Raw genomic sequence first — 21,155 nt, forward strand, 5'->3', positions numbered from 1 at the left:
GTGTATCTATTTCTACAGTGTTATTATCACCTTGAGAAGTAACTCTTATGTGTGTTAAACTGTGTATCTATTTCTACAGTGTTGTATCTATTTCTATGTTATTATCACCTTGAGAAGTAACTCTTGTGTGTGTTAAACTGTGTATCTATTTCTACTGCGTATCACCTTGAGAAGTAACTCTTATGTGTGTTAAACAGTGTATCTATTTCTACAGTGTTATTATCGCCTTGAGAAGTAACTCTTGTGTGTGTTAAACGGTGTATCTATTTCTACAGTGTTATTATCACCTTGAGCAGTAACTCTTGTGTGTGTTACTGTGTATCTATTTCTACAGTGTTATTATCGCCTTGAGAAGTAACTCTTACGTGTGTTAAACTGTGTATCTATTTCTACAGTGTTATTATCGCCTTGAGAAGTAACTCTTACATGTGTTAAACTGTGTATCTATTTCTACAGTGTTATTATCACCTTGAGAAGTAACTCTTGTGTGTGTTAAACTGTGTATCTATTTCTACAGTGTTATTATCACCTTGAGAAGTAACTCTTATGTGTGTTAAACTGTGTATCTATTTCTACAGCGTATCACCTTGAGAAGTAACTCTTATGTGTGTTAAACGGTGTATCTATTTCTACAGTGTTATTATCGCCTTGAGAAATAACTCTTGTGTGTGTTAAACGGTGTATCTATTTCTACAGTGTTATTATCACCTTGAGAAGTAACTCTTATGTGTGTTAAACTGTGTATCTATTTCTACAGCGTATCACCTTGAGAAGTAACTCTTATGTGTATTAAACGGTGTATCTATTTCTACAGTGTTATTATCACCGTGACCAGTAACTCTTGTGTGTGTTAAACTGTGTATCTATTTCTACAGTGTTATTATCACCTTGAGAAGTAACTCTTATGTGTGTTAAACTGTGTATCTATTTCTACAGTGTTATTATCACCTTGAGAAGTAACTCTTATGTGTGTTAAACTGTGTATCTATTTCTACAGTGTTATTATCACCTTGAGAAGTAACTCTTATGTGTATTAAACTGTGTATCTATTTTTACAGTGTTATTATTGACTTGAGAAGTAACTAAATGTGTGTTAAACTGTGTATCTATTTCTACAGTTATTATTATGTTAAGAAGTAACTCTTACGTGTGTTAAACTGTGTATCTATGTCTACAGATATTATTACGTTAAGAAGTAACTCTTACGTGTGTTAAACTGTGTATCTATTTCTATAGTTATTATTATGTTAAGAAGTAACTCTTACGTGTGTTAAACTGTGTATCTATGTCTACAGATATTATTACGTTAAGAAGTAACTCTTACGTGTGTTAAACTGTGTATCTATTTTTACTGTTATTATCATCTTGAGAAATAACTCTTGTGTGTGTTAAACTGTGTATCTATTTCTACAGTGTTATTATCGCCTTGAGAAGTAACTCTTATGTGTGTTAAATTGTGTATCTATTTCTACAGTGTTATTATCGCCTTGAGAAGTAACTCTTATGTGTGTTAAACAGTGTATCTATTTCTACAGTGTTATTATCGCCTTGAGAAGTAACTCTTGTGTGTGTTAAACGGTGTATCTATTTCTACAGTGTTATTATCACCTTGAGCAGTAACTCTTGTGTGTGTTACTGTGTATCTATTTCTACAGTGTTATTATCGCCTTGAGCAGTAACTCTTGTGTGTGTTAAACTGTGTATCTATTTCTACAGTGTTATTATCACCTTGAGAAGTAACTCTTGTGTGTGTTAAACTGTGTATCTATTTCTACAGTGTTATTATCGCCTTGAGAAGTAACTCTTACGTGTGTTAAACTGTGTATCTATTTCTACAGTGTTATTATCGCCTTGAGAAGTAACTCTTATGTGTGTTAAACTGTGTATCTATTTCTACAGCGTATCACCTTGAGAAGTAACTCTTATGTGTGTTAAATGGTGTATCTATTTCTACAGTGTTATTATCGCCTTGAGAAGTAACTCTTGTGTGTGTTAAACTGTGTATCTATTTCTACTGCGTATCACCTTGAGAAGTAACTCTTATGTGTGTTAAACAGTGTATCTATTTCTACAGTGTTATTATCGCCTTGAGAAGTAACTCTTGTGTGTGTTAAACGGTGTATCTATTTCTACAGTGTTATTATCACCTTGAGCAGTAACTCTTGTGTGTGTTACTGTGTATCTATTTCTAGTGTTATTATCGCCTTGAGAAGTAACTCTTACGTGTGTTAAACTGTGTATCTATTTCTACAGTGTTATTATCGCCTTGAGAAGTAACTCTTACATGTGTTAAACTGTGTATCTATTTCTACAGTGTTATTATCACCTTGAGAAGTAACTCTTGTGTGTGTTAAACTGTGTATCTATTTCTACAGTGTTATTATCACCTTGAGAAGTAACTCTTATGTGTGTTAAACTGTGTATCTATTTCTACAGTGTTATTATCACCTTGAGAAGTAACTCTTATGTGTGTTAAACTGTGTATCTATTTCTACAGCGTATCACCTTGAGAAGTAACTCTTATGTGTGTTAAACGGTGTATCTATTTCTACAGTGTTATTATCGCCTTGAGAAGTAACTCTTGTGTGTGTTAAACGGTGTATCTATTTCTACAGTGTTATTATCACCTTGAGAAGTAACTCTTATGTGTGTTAAACTGTGTATCTATTTCTACAGTGTTATTATCACCTTGAGAAGTAACTCTTATGTGTGTTAAACTGTGTATCTATTTCTACAGTGTTATTATCACCTTGAGAAGTAACTCTTATGTGTGTTAAACTGTGTATCTATTTCTACAGCGTATCACCTTAAGAAGTAACTCTTATGTGTATTAAACGGTGTATCTATTTCTACAGTGTTATTATCACCGTGACCAGTAACTCTTGTGTGTGTTAAACTGTGTATCTATTTCTACAGTGTTATTATCACCTTGAGAAGTAACTCTTATGTGTGTTAAACTGTGTATCTATTTCTACAGTGTTATTATCACCTTGAGAAGTAACTCTTATGTGTGTTAAACTGTGTATCTATTTCTAGTGTATCACCTTGAGAAGTAACTCTTATGTGTATTAAACTGTGTATCTATTTTTACAGTGTTATTATTGACTTGAGAAGTAACTCTTATGTGTATTAAACTGTGTATCTATTTTTACAGTGTTATTATTGACTTGAGAAGTAACTAAATGTGTGTTAAACTGTGTATCTATTTCTACAGTTATTATTATGTTAAGAAGTAACTCTTACGTGTGTTAAACTGTGTATCTATGTCTACAGATATTATTACGTTAAGAAGTAACTCTTACGTGTGTTAAACTGTGTATCTATTTTTACTGTTATTATCATCTTGAGAAATAACTCTTGTGTGTGTTAAACTGTGTATCTATTTCTACAGTGTTATTATCGCCTTGAGAAGTAACTCTTATGTGTGTTAAACTGTGTATCTATTTCTACAGTGTTATTATCGCCTTGAGAAGTAACTCTTATGTGTGTTAAACTGTGTATCTATTTCTACAGTGTTATTATCACCTTGAGAAGTAACTCTTGTGTGTTAAACTGTGTATCTATTTCTACAGTGTTATTATCGCCTTGAGAAGTAACTCTTATGTGTGTTAAACTGTGTATCTATTTCTAGTGTTATTATCGCCTTGAGAAGTAACTCTTATGTGTGTTAAACTGTGTATCTATTTCTACAGTGTTATTATCACCTTGAGAAGTAACTCTTATGTGTGTTAAATTGTGTATCTATTTCTACAGTGTTATTATCGCCTTGAGAAGTAACTCTTACGTGTGTTAAACGGTGTATCTATTTCTACAGTGTTATTATCGCCTTGAGCAGTAACTCTTGTGTGTGTTAAACGGTGTATCTATTTCTACAGTGTTATTATCGCCTTGAGCAGTAACTCTTGTGTGTGTTAAACTGTGTATCTATTTCTACAGTGTTATTATTGCCTTGAGCAGTAACTCTTGTGTGTGTTAAACTGTGTATCTATTTCTATAGTGTTATTATCGCCTTGAGCAGTAACTCTTGTGTGTGTTAAACTGTGTATCTATTTCTACAGTGTTATTATCGCCTTGAGCAGTAACTCTTGTGTGTGTTAAACTGTGTATCTATTTTTACAGTTATTATCACCTTGAGAAGTAACTCTTGTGTGTGTTAAACTGTGTATCTATTTCTACAGTGTTATTATTGCCTTGAGAAGTAACTCTTATGTGTGTTAAACTGTGTATCTATTTTTACAGTGTTATTATCACCTTGAGAAGTAACTCTTATGTGTGTTAAACTGTGTATCTATTTCTACAGTGTTATTATCGCCTTGAGCAGTAACTCTTATGTGTGTTAAATTGTGTATCTATTTCTACAGTGTTATTATCACCTTGAGAAGTAACTCTTGTGTGTTAAACTGTGTATCTATTTCTACAGTGTTATTATCACCTTGAGAAGTAACTCTTGTGTGTGTTAAACTGTGTATCTATTTTTACAGTTATTATCACCTTGAGAAGTAACTCTTGTGTGTGTTAAACTGTGTATCTATTTCTACAGTGTTATTATCGCCTTGAGAAGTAACTCTTATGTGTGTTAAACTGTGTATCTATTTTTACAGTGTTATTATCGCCTTGAGAAGTAACTCTTATGTGTGTTAAACTGTGTATCTATTTCTACAGTGTTATTATCGACTTTAGAAGTAACTCTTATGTGTGTTAAATTGTGTATCTATTTCTACAGTGTTATTATCACCTTGAGAAGTAACTCTTACGTGTGTAATCTGTGTATCTATTTCTACAGTGTTATTATCACCTTGAGAAGTAACTCTTACGTGTGTTAATCTGTGTATGTATTTCTACAGTGTTATTATCACCTTGAGAAGTAACTCTTATGTGTGTTAAACTGTGTATCTATGTTTACAGTTATCTCCTTGAGAAATAACTCTTGTGTGTTAAACTGTGTATCTATTTCTACAGTGTTATTATCACCTTGAGAAGTAACTCTTATGTGTGTTAAACTGTGTATCTATTTCTACAGCGTATCACTTTGAGAAATAACTCTTATGTGTGTTAAATTGTGTATCTATTTCTACAGCGTATCACCTTGAGACGTATCAGTGTCACCAGCTCCTGTTCCCTGGCCTCCAGCTGCCCCACCTGTCCCGACAATGCTTTCAGTGACTTGTTCAGACTGATGTTCAATGACTGTCACAAAGTAAGTAGGTTCTACATTGTAATATTTCAACACAGTAATCAACTGATAATGATATAAATATATTCACACAGAAAATCTACATAACTTATCTGCTGTGAAGTGTTCACACAGAATCTATCTAATGTCAAGTTTTCATACAGAATTTATCTCACATGAAAATCTATCTGTGACACACTGACACTGATATTTGATATTTGACCTAACATGAAGCATGAACACAGCAACTCTATCTTACGTGAAGTATTCACAAAGAGAATTTATCTAACATAAAAAGTTCACACAGAATCTAATGTTAAGTGTTCACTTTAAAATCTCTCATTTTAAGTGTTCACGCAGAGAATTTATCTATCATGAAGTATTCACATAGAAAATCTATCTAACATGTAAGTGTTCACATTGAGAATGTATGTAACATGAAGTACTGACAGAGAATGAATTTAACAAGAGGTGTTCACACAGAATCTAATATAAAGTGTACACACAGAGAATATATTTAATGTGAACTGTTCACTCTATTATCTAATGTTATGTGTTCACACAGAATTTATCCATTGTGAAGTATTCACATCTATATATAGTTAACATGCTCAAAGAGAATTTATCAAACATGAAATATTCACGAAAAGAATTACTTAAATGTGAAGAGTCCACAAAGAATTTAGTTAATGTTCATTGTTCACACAGAATGTATCTAATATGAAGTGTCCACATAGAAAATTTATTTAATGTATAGTTTTCACACAGAATTTAACATGCATTGTTCACAGAATATCTCATGTGAAGTGTTCACACAGAATCTATTTAACATGAAGAGTTCCACAGAGAATTGATTTAACATGAATTGTTCACATGATCTATTGTTGGTTTAAACGATATTTATTGCCGTCAAACTGCGGTTTGGGATTGGCCAACAGGCAAGAGCCTATATTAAGGCCTCTCCCTACATTTATAAATACAAGTTTGATACATCAAGATGACAGAAATAGTATAATAATTTAAATAAATTCAAATTAGCTAAGATGAGAAGAATGGAAGAAAGAGAGAAGAAAGGAAAAATAAAAATAGATTGTTGATATGATATTATTTAGTCACAGTAGGGAAGGGAGAAGGAGGAATAATGAATGGTTAGTTATCGAAACGTTTGCTATTAATTATAAAGTCTTGAACAGATTTAAATATAACACTATTTTCGTGGGTACTAAAATTTGGGTCACCAAATAATAAAGTCTTGCAATTAAGATTGTGATATTTTGACAGGTGAGTATTACGAATTACATTATATAGTGGACAATAACATAAAAAATGTTCTGCATCTTCAATAAGATGTCCACAAGTACAAAATGGACTGTCACTTACGTGTCTTACAAATTTATGACCATTTAGATCGCTAGTTCCCAAGCGGAGTCGACTATGTAATATCTGTTGCCTTCTATCACCATCGTAAAAGTAGCACGGTACAATTGGGTCTGATTTATTTAATTCTGATTTAAATCTATTTAACGATGAAGAATTCCTAATATCGGACGTTATATTATTCCATAATTTAACTGCGGAAGGAAAAAAGGAATTCGCGAAAAGTTTAGTTCGACAAAAGTATGTAAGGAGGCGATCTACATTACGAGTGTAATATGGGGTTTTTGCAGAAATGGGGCGTGGTAATTGTAATGTCAAGAATGTGGGGAGCAAGTTATTAGAGAGTTTATACATCATACATAGTTTATGGCGACTTCTCCTTTCTGATAAAGATATAAAACCAGTTTCGCTATATAGTAACTCGTGAGATGTTCCCCGAACAGAACCACAAATTGTACGCAAAGCGTCCAAGTGTATATTTTCAAGATTGTATGCCTGTTGGAGACTACAATTATCCCAAAGAATATCGGCATAATCAAAAATGGGAAGAATAAATGATCTATAGATTTTTACTAATGATTTTCTAGATAATCTATATTTAAAGGATCGAAGACAATTTACCATTTTACTGGCCTTACTTACAATATTTTGTATATGGAAATCCCATTCCGCAGATTTCTGGAATGTAAGGCCCAAGTGTTTATGGACATCAACCTCTGATACTTGTACGTTGTCTAAAAATAACTTAGGATTGCTGGGTTTTTTAATTTTTCGACTAAACAACAAGGTTTCGGGTTTTTTCGGGACTGAACTTAACAAGCCACCGTTTAGCCCACTTGTTAATATGCTCTAAGTCAGAGTTTAAAATATTACAACATAGTTCAGGATTTTCAACAGTAATAAATAATGAGGTATCATCAGCGAACAATCTAATATTTGAAGTAATCCCATTAACAATATCATTTATATATACCAAAAACAAAATAGGACCAAGAACAGAACCTTGCGGAACACCTGCGGAAATGGGTTTGTAGTACTACACATTGTCTTCGATCAGATAAATAGCTTTCAAACCATAATAAGAGTTTTCCCGAAATCCCAACATTTTCTAATTTATAGATCAGACCCGTATGCCAAACTCGATCAAATGCTTTGCTTATATCGCAAAATACTGCTCTAACTTCTTTCCCTTCATCCATAGAATGACAAATAAAATGATAAAAATCAATTAGTTGGTTAACAGTTGAATCGCCAGGAATAAAGCCAGACTGGAATTTTGTTATGGTGTTATTTATTCTAAAGAAATTGAAAATGTGCTTAAAAATGCATTTTTCGAAAAGTTTGGAGAGATTACTTGTAAGTGAAATGGGTCTATAATTACTTGGTTCATGAATACTACCCTTTTTATGAATAGGATTTACGTTAGCAAGTTTCCAATCTGAGGGGAAAATGGAATGGTGTAATGATAGATTAAACAAGCGTGTTAGAGGGTATGAAAGTTCTTTAGCTAGTAACTTAAGTAATCTATTGCTAATAAAGTCGGGGCCGGATGATTTGGATGTATTTAGGGTGTTTAAGATATCTTCTACTTCGGATTGTACTAGCTCTATTTCTATAAGTGGATCAACTGTAAGGTCTACTGTCGGAAGCTCTCCTTGCGGGCAGTGTAAAGTAGATTGTTTAATAAAGAATTCATTAAAAACATTGGCTATCTCCTTAGGATTATCAATAACGTTACCATCGACAAGCAGCGGTGTTATAGTTGAACTAATACTCCCACGATTTTTAAAGTGAGAATTAACAAGTTTCCACCAATATTTTGTACCAATAACGGTTGAACTGTTAATTTTATTGTCTATTTTCTTAAAATATTCTGATTTGGCTTTGCGTACCTCCGATATTACCAAGTTATGATCTATTGTGCTGTGTTCACACACAATCTATTGTGCTGTGTTCACACACTCTATTGTGCTGTGTTCACACAGAATCTAATGTAGTGTTCACTCAGAGAATTGATCTAACATGATTGTTCACACAATCTATTGTGCTGTGTTGACACACTATTGTGCTGTGTTCAAACAGAATCTAAAGTACAGTGTTCACTCAGAGAATTGTTCACACAATCTATTGCGCTGTGTTCACACAGAATCTAATGTACAGTGTTCACTCAGAGAATTGTTCACACACTCTATTGTGCTGTGTTCAAACAGAATCTAAAGTACAGTGTTCACTCAGACAATTGTTCACACGATCTATTGTGCTGTGTTCACACAGAATCTAATGTACAGTGTTCACTCAGAGAATTGTTCACACTCTATTGTGCTGTGTTCACACTGAATCTAATGTACAGTGTTCACTCAGAGAATTGTTCACACAATCTATTGTGCTGTGTTCACAAAGAATCTAATGTGACATGTTCACACCGAGACCCAAGCTCACCTGCAGACTGTCCAGCTGGTGTGACTGTTCCTTCTTCTCACTGTTGATCTTCTCGAGCTGTTTCTTCGTCACCTCCGCGTTGCTTATCCTCGACTCAGACCGAGACATTGTCAGCTGACTCTGGAGTCGTTTCAGACTCTGATCTTTCTCGTTGAGCTTCTCTACAACAAAACAAAACACAAATCAAGCACACACAACAGATAAAGCTAACACAAGAATGATTCAACTAGCTGATTATCAAATTAGAATTGCTTTCCATGTGTTAACATTCACACTAAGAAATGTAGAGTAATAATTTTCATTTCAAGTTCTTAGCAGAACAATTTACAAAGAGAAATAAAAAGTATTTTACGACTTAAAGAAACTCCGTTGTAATGGAGGCTGGGATGGGCTATACATGTAAGTAACCATGGTTCTCAGCCCAACAGTACAGACTTTTCGTGAATGGTGTACAAGCATGCCTGTTTCTTATGATAGTAACTTAACATTAATTTTATATAACCTTAATATAACTATTTAATTAATATAAATAAAAATATTCTACGGTCAAATGGAAAAATAAAAAGCAAAACCAACAGGGGTTTTAAATCACATGGAACCTTCTGTTTTTAAAATTTTCATTAGTGACATTTCTAGTCAACTAAACATTAATCAGCAGCTACCATTTAATGTTTAAACATTATGTAGCAATAGAGAATTGTCATATGATACTAAACAAAATACTCCATTATTCGCAAAACATTTACCTTCAAATGTGCGACACTTCTGCTCCAAAGCCAAAAGTCTCTGTCTGTCCCGCTGCCAAGACAACAGCTGCTGTTGGTGACCAAGCACCATGTCATTGAGTTCCTGGTCTCGGTCCTGGAGTTCGTTGATCAGACACGTGATCTCATTGCGCTGTTTCTGTATCGTGTTCTGCAGCGTGCACAAGGATGTGGTACTGGAAGGCAATTTTTGTGCGATATTCTGTAAACTACATGGAGCTGTGGTGCTGGAAAACTGAAAGTGAAAAACACACCAAAAAAACTGACATCATTATATTAAACAGATGAACAGTTTTACTGCTATAATGTTCTATAAAGTCTAGAGCCAGGACTTTAACAGTTTTACTGCTATAATGTTCTATAAAGTCTAGAGCCAGGACTTTAACAGTTTTACTGCTATAATGTTCTATAAAGTCTAGAGCCAGGACTTTAACAGTTTTACTGCTATAATGTTCTATAAAGTCTAGAGTCAGGACTTTAACAGTTTTATGGAGCAGGACGTAGCCCAACATTCAGTAAAGAGCTTAACTTATGCACTATCCGTCTAGGATCGATCCTCATCAGTGGGCCCATTGCTATCCTGGTATGTGCTATCCTGCCTGTGGGATGGTGCATATAAAAGATCCCTTGCTACTAATGCAAAAATGTAGCGGCTTTTCTCTCCAAGACTACATGTCGGAAATTACCAAATATTTGACATTCAATGGCCGATGATTGATAAATCAATGTGCTCTAGTGGTGCCATTCACCTGGTAGTAGGGCTGTCTATACGAGTGAACCGTGATTACCCGTGGACAGGACTGGGTGGCAACATGGAACATTCCGCTTGTCATGGAATCATGCTGGTCGCCGCACTGCAACGTTGTAGCCGAGGTTGGAGATCTAACCGACTGCATCGTTGTAGCCGAGACGGGAGATTTACTACACTGAGACTGTAAGGTTGTGGACGGGACGGACGATGCGGGAGTCTGGCATGACGATGTGTAGACTGGCGTTGACAGAGCCTGGCTCTGCAAGGACGAGTACGCTGTAGAGGCCGGAGTCTGCCACGATGTTTCACAGACCGCTGATCTCGCCGCCATCATCACATTCACGACGGGTTGTCTCATGTCGACGTCACTTCTGGCGTGTGGCTGTGCTGACGATCTGGACACATGCCGCGGCCGATAGCCCTGTCAAAACAAGCACATTTAAACTAGGGTGGAACAACCCCAAAACAATTATAGAGCATATTCATCACAACAATAATACTGTTAAATAAAAATTTAGTCAGTTGGTAGAGTACTCGCCTGAGGTGTGATGTGTTGCATTACTGATTGTTCCGTACGGACTGAATGAGTTAACCCCCATCCCAACCTGTGCTCCATGACTGGTACGTTAAAGGCTGTGGTATGTACTTTCCTGTCTATGGAAAAATGCTTATATACATGTAAAAGATAGCTTCCTGCTTTTCTGATAGTAGTAGCCCAACTGGTGGCATTCTCTCATTCTCTTGACAAAGAGTGGATATTGCCATTATGTTAGACACCACACAGCTGTAGTTTTAAAATGTGCTGAGATGTCATTAGACAAATACATGTATTCCTTTCCTTTCCTCTGTGAAATCAAATACTAATAAGATCACCAATAAATTGTGTATTAAAGCCAAAGCCTAGTATGATCAATGTGAATGTTAATAAAGATCTTGTGTACAAATCTAAAAGACTATAAAATAGTGTGACAATCATAAATAAAATTGTACCAGACAAGTGAAAAGAATAAAGGACCAGATCTATGTTTATAAACACTGTGGAGAGACCACTGCAATGTATTACTGTGATCATCAGTGACAGTCAGATTAAGTCATCTATGTTTATAAACACTGTGGAGAGACCACTGCAATGTATTACTGTGATCATCAGTGACAGACAGATTCAGTAATCTATGTTTATAAACACTGTGGAGAGACCTACTGCAATGTATTACTGTGATCATCAGTGACAGTCAGATTAAGTCATCTATGTTTATAAACACTGTGGAGAGACCACTGCAATGTATTACTGTGATCATCAGTGACAGTCAGATTAAGTCATCTATGTTTATAAACACTGTGGAGAGACCCACTGCAATGTATTACTGTGATCATCAGTGACAGTCAGATTAAGTCATCTATGTTTATAAACACTGTGGAGAGACCCACTGCAATGTATTACTGTGATCATCAGTGACTATCAGATTCAGTAATCTATGTTTACAAACACTGTGGAGACCCACTGCAATGTATTACTGTGATCATCAGTGACTATCAGATTCAGTAACCTATGTTTACAAACACTGTGGAGAGACCCACTGCAATGTATTACTGTGATCATCAGTGACTATCAGATTCAGTAATCTATGTTTACACACACTGTGGAGAGACCCACTGCAATGTATTACTGTGATCATCAGTGACTATCAGATTCAGTAACCTATGTTTACAAACACTGTGGAGAGACCCACTGCAATGTATTACTGTGATCATCAGTGACAGATTCAGTAATCTATGTTTACACACACTGTGGAGAGACCCACTGCAATGTATTATTGTGATCATCAGTGACAGATTCAGTAATCTATGTTTACAAACACTGTGGAGAGACCCACTGCAATGTATTACTGTGATCATCAGTGACTATCAGATTAAGTCATCTATGTTTATAAACACTGTGGAGAGACCCACTGCAATGTATTACTGTGATCATCAGTGACAGATTCAGTAATCTATGTTTACAAACACTGTGGAGACACCCACTGCAATGTATTACTGTGATCATCAGTGACTATCAGATTAAGTCATCTATGTTTACAAACACTGTGGAGAGACCCACTGCAATGTATTACTGTGATCATCAGTGACTATCAGATTCAGTAATCTATGTTTATAAACACTTTGGAGAGACCCACTGCAATGTATTACTGTGATCATCAGTGACTATCAGATTCAGTAATCTATGTTATAAACACTGTGGAGAGACCCACTGCAATGTATTACTGTGATCATCGGTGATTATCAGATTAAGTCATCTATGTTTACAAACACTGTGGAGAGACCCACTGCAATGTATTACTGTGATCATCAGTGACTATCAGATTCAGTAATCTATGTTTATAAACACTGTGGAGAGACCCACTGCAATGTATTACTGTGATCATCAGTGACAGATTCAGTAATCTATGTTTACAAACACTGTGGAGAGACCCACTGCAATGTATTACTGTGATCATCAGTGACTATCAGATTCAGTAATCTACGTTTATAAACACTGTGGAGAGACCCACTGCAATGTATTACTGTGATCATCAGTGACTATCAGATTAAGTCATCTATGTTTACAAACACTGTGGAGAGACCCACTGCAATGTATTACTGTGATCATCAGTGACTGTCAGATTCTGTCATCTATGTTTATAAACACTGTGGAGAGACCCACTGCAATGTATTACTGTGATCATCAGTGACTGTCAGATTCTGTCATCTATGTTTATAAACACTGTGGAGAGACCCACTGCAATGTATTACTGTGATCATCAGTGACTATCAGATTCAGTAATCTATGTTTATAAACACTGTGGAGAGACCCACTGCAATGTATTACTGTGATCATCAGTGACAGATTCAGTAATCTATGTTTACAAACACTGTGGAGAGACCCACTGCAATGTATTACTGTGATCATCAGTGACTGTCAGATTCTGTCATCTATGTTTATAAACACTGTGGAGAGACCCACTGCAATGTATTACTGTGATCATCAGTGACAGATTCAGTAATCTATGTTTATAAACACCGTGGAGAGACCCACTGCAATGTATTACTGTGATCATCAGTGACTATCAGATTCTGTCATCTATGTTTATAAACACTGTGGAGAGACCCACTGCAATGTGTTACTGTGATCATCAGTGACAGATTCAGTAATCTATGTTTATAAACACTGTGGAGAGACCCACTGCAATGTATTACTGTGATCACCAGTGACTATCAGATTCAGTAATCTATGTTTATAAACACTGTGGAGAGACCTACTGCAATGTATTACTGTGATCATCAGTGACAGACAGATTCAGTAATCTATGTTTATAAACACTGTGGAGAGACCCACTGCAATGTGTTACTGTGATCATCAGTGACAGATTCAGTAATCTATGTTTATAAACACTGTGGAGAGACCCACTGCAATGTATTACTGTGATCATCAGTGACAGACAGATTCAGTAATCTATGTTTATAAACACTGTGGAGAGACCTACTGCAATGTATTACTGTGATCATCAGTGACAGACAGATTCAGTAATCTATGTTTATAAACACTGTGGAGAGACCACTGCAATGTATTACCGTGATCATCAGCAACTGTCAGATTCAGTATGCTGTCTTTTCTTACCTTAATCGGAGTGCTGTGCTGCGGCCAAGAAGATGTAAGGATTTTCCCAGTGACTGGACAGATTTCTGAAGGAAATCAAACAAAACTTATGATCATTAGGGCACAGCCAATTGCTCATTTTTATACAAAGTAGTGACTAATCTTTGGCTAATAAAATATTTCTTAAATTAACCACATTTTAATAATTTTTTAAGGAAACAATCCCCTGCAATTGCCAACAACAATCGGCAATGCTGTGAAGGTTTTAGTTCTCCACGGCACTTTTTCGCCTTGTACTATTTAGGTGGGGTTTTTTTCCATGGCATGCAGGGCTTCTAGATTATGGTAGTCCCACTCCCATGGCTAGTGATATTCAGTGTTGGGCTAGTAAATAAAAAGTTTGTTTTATTTAATGACGCCACTAGAGCACATTGATTTTTTATCTTATCATTGACTATTGGACGTCAAACATATGGTGATTCTGACACTGTTTTTAGTGGAAACCGGCTGTCGCCACATAGGCTACTCTTTTATGACAGGCAGCAAGGGATCTTTTATTTGCACTTCCCACAGGCAGGATAGCACAAACCATGGCCTTTGTTGAACCAGTTATGGATCACTGGTCAGTGCAAGTGGTTTACACCTACCCATTGAGCCTTGCGAAGCACTCACTCAGGGTTTGGAGTCGGTATCTGCATTAAAAACCCATGCCTCGACTGGGATCCGAACCCAGTACCTACCAGCCTGTAGACCAATGGCCTAACCATGACGTCACCGAGGCCGGTAGCTAAGGTCGACGACAGTCACTTTCGCACCCTTGTTTTGGGTTCGTACACAATAAATATAGCATATCTTACCATAATTTCACTTGAAATCAATATTTTGTAAAAGGTACAATTTTTTAATCACAAGATTTTCTTCAAACACATTCAGATGCATTAGAAATGTTCAAACAAAAAAATTTCAATAGCAAGTTTGCATTGGAATTTTTCCAGTATTCTTAAAACGGAAATGTCATGTACCCAATGTATGGTTATTGTAAGGCGATTCAAAGTGACATCATTGGAATACTGACATCGATCAAATTCAAAATGAGCTATATTATTACATTGCTTCGCCACATTAAAATATAAACTGGTCTACTAAACTTGACCCCTGTCAAATTTCTATAAGAAGCGGACGTTGTTGTTTACAGGTTGGTTATTTTGTTATTTTTCATAATTCTGGACAAAATATTAATTTTAAGTTTCAAAAGATGAAAGTAATAAAAAGTACCTTTTGTCAAATATATCATATCAAAAAATTACCATTGGATATCTTTTATTTACTGTGTACGAAGCCAAAACATAGGTGCGAAAAGTGACTGTCGTCGACCTTAGTAAATAACTACTGTTGCCATGCCTGACGGCTAGTGAATTTTTTGGTCAAATGTTGCGGTTGTCTATTTTGTAAATTATATGAATATCCTGCCCCCACCACAACCCCCCCATGTTATTGTTTTTTAAGCTCCATCTCCCTCATTAGGTGACATATTTGATTACTACTTTATTTACTAAAATTGTATCAACTTAAAGCAGGGCTAGTGAATTTGTAATAAATTTTTTAAATCACTGATCCCATGCCCTAAAAATTCTAGAAGCCCCGGCAAGTTTTTTGCTGTGGAAAATTTAGTTAATTGCAGGGTTTGAGAAATAGTTTATATATCTGAAAAGTGACTAAAGCAAAAACAAATGTTCAGGGTGAGCCCTGAGTATATAACACTTCATATTGGACTGTTCATTTATATTCATGGATATTGATGAGAGAAACGTTGGGACAAACGAATACTGATAGAAAACAAACAAGCATTGTTTCACTGTAAGAATCAGGACATAAGTTATATTTGCACTTATATTCCATCTAATACATCAGTGTAAGGGGTTAGTGTGAAGGAAAACCCGCTGCTTCCAAACAGGCTAAATACTCTTAATGATTATCACCAGGGAATAATTTACATGCACATTCCAACAGAAAAAAATGAATATCTCATTTGTTATATACAATGTAGATAGAGCTCTATATACTTCATGTTAGGCCTAAAATTTACAGGACTCATTCTGGCTTCATATTCAATAAAATATCACATATATATATATTCTTAGTTTAATTTGTTTATAATTTGTGTAATTTTGGTCACCAAAAACCAACTACTTTATCGCGTTCGACCGACATCAATACCAGTACATACATACACATGTATGTGGGAATGATTATGGATCGCCATTGATTTAAAATATGACCACATTGATACCACATACCATATGTAAATTCACATGCTAAGGGGAGATAATTGCTATCCTTGAACTAATCTCTGGGGAGTGAAGGGATGTGTGAGTGATAGCTCCCCTAAACAGTGAGCTCGGTTATATATTATAGAATGGAGCTAAATATCACAATACACCATTAAGTACCTGATTCATCAGAAAACATGATCAACTACAGGAGGAAATTCATCACATCATCAAACAAAAATGTTTAAATTCCAAAACCCTGAAAATAAATAATATTTGAAATACATAATAACAGTATAATAAGCATACAAAAACCCAATGACACAACACCTCCCCCCCCCCCCCCCAAAAAAAAAGAGAAGAAAAAACAGAAAAAAAGTAAAAGAAAATATTATAGTTTACCTGATACAGACATAACTGCATGAGCTTAAAAGCTATTATTCATACTAAGTGGCCAAAATCATAGAAAAACTCGGCTAGTGCTGCCACTCGCCAAATGGAAAATGACTGCGGGTTTATGTTATAATTTTTTTTTTAATTTAATAAATAATTGGAAATAATATTCTGCTCACCCAGAACTAGCCATGAAAAAAGTTGATATTTGTAATGCTGACTTCAGTTTTATTGCAATAACAGAACAAGGAAATTTCTCTTAGCCAACCACATCATAATATTAGTCAACAACAGTCACTTTTCGTTCCCTTATTTTGGCTTCATACAGCTAACCGTAATTTTACTTCAAATCCATATTTCATAAATAGTACATTTTTTTAATTTTGCAAGATTTTCTTTGAACACAATCATTTGCTTTAGCAATTCTCCAACAAAACATTTTCAATGGCATTGGAATTTTCTAGTGTTTTGAAGACAGAAAGTTTATTGTTATTGTAAAGCAAAAATTATGTCAAATTAAATTGGAAAACTGACATCATATAAATTCAAAATTATCTATATTACAGTACTACAATGCTTCGCCACATTAAAATAAAAAATGGTCTACTTACCTTGACCCCCTGTTAAAACTATTCCAATTTCTATATTATTGAGCGAACAATGCTGTTTACAGGTCAGTCTTTTTATTTTGCATAATTTTAGGCAAAATATTAAGTTTTGAAAGACGAAATAAATAAAAAGTATCTTTCATCAAATATATCATTATTATTATATAATCATAATTATAATCATATAAAAAAATTACTGTTGGATTTGTTATATATTATTATGATGCCAAAATAAGGCTGCGAAGAATGACTGTCTTGGACCTTTAAGGCATATACAAGTGCAAACAATAATAATAATAATTAATAATAATAACTCAGAAAAGTCTGAGAAGTAGCCGTCACGTAGAACATTTTGACGATAAAACGTAACCATCGACAACATATGAGATGTCCTTACAATTAACTGTTATCGGCAGTGTCATTTTAAAATATAATGCCAATAAAAAAAAATGTCTGAACAAAACGTAAAGATATCTAAAGTAATTACAACACCTGTCAAATGTGTTCTAATTAACCTTCCTGGAAATAAAACGCATTTAGCTTATTTTCTTTGCAAGATCAATCTCGTTCGAAACACACAATACGTTCAACGTCACAATAACAACATCCGGTCTTCTGCTTTCAAATTTCCACCTTCTGTCAAGAACCATTAACAAACGTTCCAACATTAGTCTTAGCATAATATGGATGTAGACAAGCCTAAAGGGCGGGTTTTTAAAATTATTGTTGTTGTTTATTTTGCTTTTTAATTAAAAATTAGGCCAAACATTAGCATTGGACAGGGCTTACCGCTTCCCACGGCCTTGCTTTCAAGTTAGTTACTGTCATCTAAACAAAGGGCGGGATTTAGCTCAGTCGGATGAGTGATCGCTTGAGGTACTTGCGTCGTAGAATCGAACCACCTCGGTGGATCCATTCAACTGATTGTTGTTGTTTTTTTCGTTCCAACCAGTGCACCACAACTGGCCAAAGGCCGTGGTATGTGTTTTGCTATCTGTGAGAAGTGCATATAAAAGATCCCTTGCTGCATTAGGAAACAATTTATCGGGTTTCCTCTGATGTGTCAGAATTACCAAATGTTAACATCCATTAGCTGATGATTAATTAATCAATGTGCTCCAGTGGTGTCGTTAAACAAAACAAACTTTAAGAAACCTTTTCATTTAAACAATGGTATTACGTGTAATTCATTAATAAAAAAAGAATTTAAATATGTACATGATCAAAATAGGATACATCATGTAATTTCATTAACATTACCCCCCCCCCATCTATATCTCTCTCTCATACACACACACACACATACACACACGCACACACGCACACACGCACACACACAGGCAAACAGACATACACAGACATACATACTCGCACACACATACACACACACACACCGAGATACACACATATACACATACACACAAGACACATACACACCATACACACCGACACACATAGACGCACGTACACGTACACACACATACAGCTACACACAAACACACACACACATATATACACACACACAGGTACACACACACACATATACACGCACACACACAATCACAGACACACATACACAAACACACACAGACATACACACAGACAGACACATACATACACACACATACACAAAAAGACACATATACACACACAGAGACACAGACACACATACACACACATACATACACACATAGAGAGACACACACACACACATAGAGACACACACAGATACACACACACATAGATACACACACACACACACACACACACACACACACACACACCTACACACACACACACTCACAAGCCATGGGGATATACATGAGTTGTTCAATACAGTATCATACATTATAAGCATGGTGAAAACAAAATCAAAACCCCTTAATAAATACATTTTGTACGTACATACATATTATATAATAGTATGTACTATCCCCCTCTCTTTCGTTCTCTCTCTCTCTCTCTCTCTCTCTCTCTCTCTCTCTCTCTCTCTCTCTCTCTCTCTCTCTCTCTCTCTCTCTCTCTCTCTCTCTCTCTCTCTCTCTCTCTCTCTCTCTCTCTCTTTCTCTCTCTCTCTCTCACACACACACTCTCACTCTCTCACTCCCTCACTCTCTTTCTCTTTCATATACATTTATGTTTTTAGCTATAAAGATGATCTGTGCAAGTGTGCAAAATATTCATCAAATTTAGTAATAACAACTTGTAATTTTTAAGATTATTGAGCATTTGGGAGAAAAGGATTTACGTTATATATTTTCAGAGAAAGATACAGTGACCACTTGGTAAAACATATACTAAGAGTGACATCAGGCAATTCAGTCAGTGACGTATAATATCGGGAAATAACCTTCAAATGTCACCATACTAACATAATATGATCACGGTGATGACATTCATGGACCCACGGAAATTAATTTGTGGTATACATTTCGAGGTTATTTTCAGATACGTTATCACGAATTACCGACTCAAGTAATATCTCATACATTATCAGTAATGCGTGATCATCGTATTACTCAGTTTTTAAATTAGTTTTAGTAAAGACATGTACAAGCTAGACGAATCCAAGTAATATTTTAGTGGAAGGGTGAGGTTGGGGCAAACCAAGTTTTATACAAAGGGGAACATTAAACTCATAGTTTAACTCCGTCATAATTCATATAATATTTTAGTTTTCATTATAAAAAAAATGTCTTCCTAATGTTCTATTTCATGACAGACAGACAGAGACAGAGAGACAGAGAGACAGACAAGCAGGCAGGCAGGCAGGCAGGCAGGCAGGCAGACAGGCAGGCAGGCAGGCAGGCAGGCAGACAGACAGACAAACAGACAGACATAGTGACAGACAGACAGACATATTGAAAACTGATAGGTAGGTACACAGACATACACATATATGGATAAATAGATAGTAGATTGATTGATGGACTACGTTCTGGAATTGGATAAATAGATGGATGGATGAGTGGATGGATGAGTGAATGGATGAGTGGATGGATGGATGAGTGGATAGATGAGTGGATGGATGAGTGGATGGATGGATGAGTGGTGAATTTGTTGAATGAATGAATGGATTGATGGTTGGATGGATGGCATGATTGAGGGATGGATGGATGGATGGATGAATGGGTGGGTGGATGGATAGCTGGATGGACGGATGGATGGCTAGATGGTTAGATATATACATAATGGATGAATGGATTAATGGATGGATGGATTGATCGATATGTAAATGAATGAATGAATGAACAAACGAACGAACGAATGAACGGACTGATGGACGGACTGATTGACTGATGGATGGATGGATGGATGGATGGATGGATGGATGGAATGGATGAATGGATAGATCGATCGATTTGTGAAGTAATGAATGAACGAATGGATAGATGGATGAATGGATGGATCGGTGGATGGATGGATTGATAGATGGATGAGTGGATGGATGCATGGATGGATGGATGGATGGATGGATGGATGGATGGATGGATGGATGTATAAGTAAATGAATGGAATGGACTGATTGATTGATGAAAGAATGGATGGCTAAACTGATGGGTGGGTGGATGGGTGGGTGGATGGATGGATGAGTTGATGGATGGATTGGTGGATTGATTGATTGATGGATATATAGATAGTTAGATATATAGATAATAGATGGATGGATTAATGGATGGATGGATGGATTGGTTTATAGATAGATAAGGGAAATGAATGAACGAATGAATGAATGAATGAATGGA

At 35.6% G+C, this 21,155-nt stretch overlaps 1 protein-coding gene across 5 annotated transcripts in view; it reads right to left on the reverse strand.

Moving 5' to 3' along the window:
• Positions 1-18,022, reverse strand: part of LOC121369365 (coiled-coil domain-containing protein 62-like) — a 43,688-nt gene extending 25,666 nt beyond the window's left edge. For 4 of the 5 annotated variants that reach the window (XM_041494409.1, XM_041494408.1, XM_041494407.1 and 1 more), the window contains exons 1-7: positions 17,902-18,022; positions 16,589-16,667; positions 14,160-14,224; positions 10,503-10,925; positions 9,736-9,988; positions 8,990-9,150; positions 5,086-5,187 (exon numbers count right to left, since the gene is read on the reverse strand). In XM_041494409.1, coding sequence (XP_041350343.1) covers positions 5,086-5,187; positions 8,990-9,150; positions 9,736-9,988; positions 10,503-10,925; positions 14,160-14,224; positions 16,589-16,607 — 1,023 coding nt within the window. In that variant the 5' untranslated portion in view covers positions 16,608-16,667; positions 17,902-18,022. The remainder of the gene's footprint in view (positions 1-5,085; positions 5,188-8,989; positions 9,151-9,735; positions 9,989-10,502; positions 10,926-14,159; positions 14,225-16,588; positions 16,668-17,901) is intronic. The other variant, XM_041494410.1, reaches the window with a different exon arrangement.
• Positions 18,023-21,155: the final 3,133 nt, after the last annotated feature.

Source organism: Gigantopelta aegis, chromosome 3 (genome assembly GCF_016097555.1).
Source record: "Gigantopelta aegis isolate Gae_Host chromosome 3, Gae_host_genome, whole genome shotgun sequence".
NCBI classification, from domain to species: domain Eukaryota; kingdom Metazoa; phylum Mollusca; class Gastropoda; order Neomphalida; family Peltospiridae; genus Gigantopelta; species Gigantopelta aegis.